Source organism: Limanda limanda, chromosome 2 (genome assembly GCF_963576545.1).
Source record: "Limanda limanda chromosome 2, fLimLim1.1, whole genome shotgun sequence".
Lineage (NCBI taxonomy): Eukaryota > Metazoa > Chordata > Actinopteri > Pleuronectiformes > Pleuronectidae > Limanda > Limanda limanda.
In genome coordinates, this window is record NC_083637.1 from 13,108,791 (window position 1) to 13,114,790 (window position 6,000).

Below are 6,000 nucleotides of genomic sequence, written 5' to 3' on the forward strand. Positions count from 1 at the left end.
TCCAGTTAGCATGCTGGTCATTGCAGTTTGCATGTTGTACCACAAGAGGGAGCAGTTTTGCCTTTATAACTTTTTAAGAATGTAAATTATTTTCAAAAAGTAACATTGGGAGAAATAAAAAACCTATAGAATATAAATTCATACAGAATCAGTGGTAAAATTTGGACTTTAAATGTCACAATATCAGAGTGATGATCCTGACTTGAGCTTCAATGAGTAAACTTTCACTCTTTTACCTTCTGGAAAATCAAACTTATATTTTATATATGTTTGTTCCTCAAACTCTGCTGAACCATGTAGCCTGGACTCAATAGGACCGTGTGAACTGCTGCAGTTCAGGCTGAGGGGGGCGCGCCAAGCCAAAGGATTGTGTCGGGGACCCTCTGAGGTCAGCACGGGTCAGAGCGCAGCGCCTGACAACACACGCACGCACACACACACACAAACACACACACACACACACACACACAGCACGCACACACACAAAAACACACGCACACAGACGCACAAACAATTAGGCCTAATGGCTGGAAGCTTGTTTGTGTTTTCCTGTAACAGTCTGGTGTACAGATGTTACACTGATAACACTATAGATCAAAACACACACACACACAGCCACAGACCCACACACACACACACACACACACAGTGGTCCACACGACTTGAATAAGCAGATACAGCGACCATCACCCGCTGATACCAACAAGAATAGGCTACATGTTTGTTTATTTTATTTATGGAGCCAGTCTTTGCATATTTGTACACTTATGCATTTTTGCATTTGTAGTAATAGGCGTCAGATTAAAAGCTTATTTATCAAACCAATGACGCATAAAAGTTATAAATAACAATAACAATATAGGTTTTATGATGCAGAAATCTGTATATTTGTGTACATTTTCATACATATGTATTTTGATTCTACGTTATATGCACAATAAACAAGGATTGGGATTCATTATTGACCTGCTGTCGTGTACATATGTTATAGCCAAAATGCATTATACACTAAAAATATTTGGAAGATGGAAAACTTGCTTATTTAACACAGAGTAAATATTAAGAAAAATGTATTATTATGGACAGCAGATGAACCTGGAGGTGAAACATCTTATTCCAACAGTTTCCACTCGCACCTGTTACACCAAGAGTGTGTTTTGTTGTTATAATGTGATTTCAATATTTCCTCTAGAAATATTTCCCCCCTCACTCACAATTTTTCCAATAGATCTTCTCTTGTTCTGCAAATTTGTGTCTATAGGAGCCAATATGATAAATAAAACCAGATAAAACCAAGCTGTCATACATTCAAAATCATTTCAGGATATTGAGATTTTTTCCAATTTAAGGCCATTCTGGCAAATTCAGACAGCTTCCAGCAAATAATAAATATATATTACCTTTTAAGGGATCATTTTACTCTCAAATCAGCAACAAACCGTACATTATTCAAATCAAATCAATAACGGCACATACACAGAGGTGGCCAAACATGTATGATATAAGCTCAAACGGTGGAAACGCAGTAATTTGGTAAATATTTTACACTGAGGATTATATTAGTAGAAACCTTTTACGTGTATTCATTCAGTCAGAGAGTTGGCAAGCCATTTCTAAAACATGGAAAAACAAATTTCACATCAAATATGCGCAATAACTGTAAACAATAAATATCCTGACGCATCATTTGGTTTAATTCTGCATGACGCAACAACTTGGCGTTACCAAATCTGTCAGCCAAAACTTCCAGGATTTAATTCAGTGAATTAAAAAAAGCCACAGCACATGAGTCCCGTCATATTTCAAAGGACAAACACATAAAAAGTGTTAAAAAGTGCACAGTCAAGTAATTGGATTTAATGCCCCCGTCCCGCTCGCTCGCGCTTTTCTCTCCATGGTGCACTAAAAACTCGCCCAACGCTTCTTCAGATGTCTGGTGAGCTTTTCTTTATCAATCTCCGCTGCTTTTTATTCTTCGACATCGCTCACAGGATCAAATATATCCAAGCACTGGCGAAAGTTTCGAGATTAAAGCGTTCACAGTGGAGAAAAGGACTGGGTGCAAACTGTTTTGGCGCATGGGAGCCAGCCTGAATCTGTGAGAAGGAGCGCACACAATAAACCTGTTGTTAACCTTGCTGTGAAAATATGTTTGAAGAAAACAGCCAATTGTTGTATGAAATGTATTCAAGTATAAAATAATGCCCTTTGTTTGGGGGGAAAAACTTGAGCAATGTGAGGGTACAAAAGTCCCCTGTGGCATTTACTAGCAGCCTTTGTGCAGTGTGCGCTTTGGCGTCTCCACTTGGCGCATTACCCAGGCCCCTTTAAACGCGATTGTTTCTTTCTTTCTAATGACATTTACCGGATCAAAACATGCTGTTAATTCGATCAGAAAGCTTCACCCTTCATAACAATGGCAGTATAATTTCTTCCAAAGTTTGTTAAGTTGACCGAAATTAGGCAAATGAATAGGGGTCTCCAGGCTACCCATCTTGCAGGTGACGGGGAATAATGCGCGTTCACACCAGCTGCATTCTTCTTTATTTCTCCCTTTCTTTCACAGCATTATTAAAATTTAGGCCAATGAAACTATTCATTCGACTGAATAGACATTTTCTTATAGGATAATAGGATACAAATTGAGCCTCTCCAAAGAGTCTCCAGTGGTGGGTAACCCTCGTGTGCCAGAGGCTGCTGGAGACGCTGGCCTTGACGCAGACGACGCTCGTGTGCCAGGGCTAATCACACACCTGCCTGGGAGTCCTGCGAAATAAAGAATGTAAACAAAAAGCTTGCCATCTCTCATAAAAGATGGACGTGTCACCAAGTCGTGTGAGAAACGCCGAGAACAAACGGGGGGACTCGGTCTCCAAAAGATCTCCCCTGAACTTGGCGGAACAGCCTATTAAAGGCTTACTTAATTACTCTAATGACACTGGACAGGCCTTAAACCTCGGACCGGGCTTGGACGAGAGTTAAGATCGCTTGCTGGGATTTGTAAACAGGCGATCGTGTGAGAAACGCGAGTTGGAAAAAAGAGTGTTTCTTTTTTCGCCGGCTTTGTTTCCAGTGCGCACAGTGCGCCCCGCCGGATCAGGCGATCCCAACGCTCAGTTCTGGTTTCCCGCCTGGGTTCTTACTATGCAAATAATATTCCAAAAGTAATCACGTGTCTTTAGAACAGCCACGTGGATTAACAAAGCAGGTTTGCCCCCCTGCTAGCCCATGGCTTTAGATTTTTACTATTTCTTTAACTGATCCTAAATGCACACATTTACCCAAAAGCATGTCTCTAATCCCATGGAATAATTTACACCCTGAATGCAGGAGTCCCTTGGAGGATCGCTTTAAAAGGGCCAGTTCTCTGCTCACACCTCAGTCCGCTTCATCTCTCACCAGAGCAGCACACCTCTTCATCATCCAGAAAGACTCATTTTAACACTTTTGACAGAAACTCGTCGATGGCATCGAAGATGAAAGACAGGAAGGTACGCGCTCCTCGTGCGCTCTGCATTTTGACGACTGAAATATCATGGCAACATGACACTTTTAACACTTTTTAGTAGCAATTTGGAATTTGTACTTTCAAGAACTATTGTCAAACTGCTATTTGGAGTAATTTTTACAGCAGTGGAACCGAAATCCACTGTGCCCCAGCTTGTGGCACGCGTTACTGGACGATTAGGCGCGCAATGATGTAAAAGAGCCTTTTAACATCTAAGACATTTAAGCAATATTTAGTGACAATAATTGAGTTAATTACGTTACAAACACCTGATGTGTGTTTAATATGCTGAAAGGTTTGTCTGCTGTGTCCAGTGGCGGCTCAGATTAATACAAACTCTCCAGAGCGCGCAGATGTCCGCCTCGCGCTCTGGAGCAGCAAAGCGCGCAAAAGCTGCCTGGAGTTACAGTCCCCAGCAACACGTTCTGCGTAATTCAGTGGACTTCTGCGTGTTTTAACTTTACAATATGTCTCTGTAAGTTGAGATGCACTTCAGTGATTCCATGTGCTCATGTTGTTTCTCCCTCTGTTTTGCAGCGAACTCCCATCTCTCACAAAGTCATCGAGAAGCGGAGACGGGACCGAATTAACCGCTGCCTAAACGAACTAGGGAAAACAGTCCCAATGGCAATGGCAAAACAGGTATTGTAATAATGTAATATTTGTATATTTCATTTATCGTTTAGGCTATATAGATGCATTTTTACAACTGATCGATGGATGCTTAGAGCAATTGTACTGATGGATGGTTGATATTTGCGGTCGTTCATCTTGTAATGTCGAATTATTTCTTTACTGTTTTTTCAGAGCTCTGGAAAACTGGAGAAAGCTGAGATCTTAGAAATGACAGTTCAGTATCTGCGAGCGCTGCACTCAGCGGATTTTCCCAGAGGGAGAGAAAAAGGTCAGTCAACTTTTTTCGCAGCTCTTTTACTTTACGCATTGAACCACCAACATCCTGTCCGCAGAATGAAACTGGATTTCTCTATGATGGATGTATATAGACCTGTGGTAACTGGTATATTTGTGTAATTTTTTATTATACTTATTGTGGAGTGAATTTTTAAGTGAGAATTTCTAGATAGTTGTCATTTTGTCCAGTTTTACGCACCGGAATCACAACGTCAAAAACGTGACTTTAGATATCGACAGGGTTGTAATCGTTGTTTACTTTATTTAACTCCAGGTGAACTTCTCGCTGAGTTTGCGAACTACTTCCACTACGGATACCACGAGTGCATGAAGAACCTGGTGCACTACCTGACCACAGAGGACAGAGCTGAAACCAAAGACATCAAGTACGCACGGATCCTCGCCTTCTTACAGTCCAAGTCCCGTGTGGTCACCGAGCCCGTGTTCGGCTCCGTGGGTTCGATGCCAGAGGCGTCTGACTACCTCGGCCAGCTTCTCTCCTCCCCGGAGCACCAAAGCCACAGCCCGTCCGACTCCGTGTACCAGCAGAGTCCACCGGGACACTTCTCCTGGCACAGCTCGGCGCGCAGCCCGGCCATCACGTACCCAGCAGTGCCGCTCTCCGCGCACACGCAGCAGCACGGTGGATACTTATCACCGGTGCAGGGACTCGATCACCACTATTTCAACTTCATCGGTCACACGCACGCAAACACGTTTAGTTTGCACAGTGCGCAACACGCCATGTAAACACGTCTGCTATGTTTGGTTGTTCTTTCTATTTATATAACTGTGAATGATGGAAACTGTTTCTGTACATGTTGTAAATAAATATTTCTGACTTAAATTCAGCTCGTTTAGTCTCTATTCAAATATGCTCAGAGGAAATCTCAGTGCGTAAAGATCATCGAAGGTACAATTACAACACGGACGCCACCCAGAAAGAATCCATTGCCCCCAAAAAAAAGAGGAGAGAGAAACTAGTGCTCAAATTTCAACTTTAGTGAATTCTTACTTATTTTGTGGAAATGTACGAAAAGAAGATTATGGTATTTATCCTCGGCATAGTCCTTTATCGTATTTTATAAATGAAAAAAACAACTGTGATATAGATTATGCTCGTTTGGAGTGACTTAACAATAAGAAAGAAAATCATTTGAACAGGAAGAGCTGGACTCTAACTTTATCATAAAACCCCCAAAACACCCAGTTTTTGTGGCGTACTACCATCTATACTAAACATTTTATAAAGCTCCAAGACTATTATCTTTAGTCTGGCCCACATACCTGCTTAAGGACTTATCTGTGGGTTTAATGAGTGACACAGAAGGTTCCAGGGTGGGAGACATGAGCCCCACTGGGCCACCCTCTACCACCTTAAACAAACTTAACACACTTAACAAAACCATTGATTCATCCAACACTCCCCCTTCCTGAAAATTACCATCAGATGCTTCATTCAAAAACCAGACATTTTAGTTTGTGATGGAGATAAATAATTGGATGGATATGTTAACAAAGGCAATACAGGATCTTGTGATGCTGAAGAAACTAAAACACATGTTTTGAAACTCCAGGAT

At 41.6% G+C, this 6,000-nt stretch overlaps 1 protein-coding gene across 1 annotated transcript; it reads left to right on the forward strand.

Annotated features, from left to right (window-relative positions):
* Nucleotides 1-3,464: 3,464 nt before the first annotated feature.
* On the forward strand, nt 3,465-5,170 carry helt (helt bHLH transcription factor). The gene is made up of 4 exons (XM_061067496.1): nt 3,465-3,491; nt 4,046-4,150; nt 4,316-4,412; nt 4,695-5,170. Exons 1-4 carry the CDS (start codon nt 3,465-3,467, stop codon nt 5,168-5,170), a joined length of 705 nt encoding a protein of 234 aa, XP_060923479.1.
* Nucleotides 5,171-6,000: the final 830 nt, after the last annotated feature.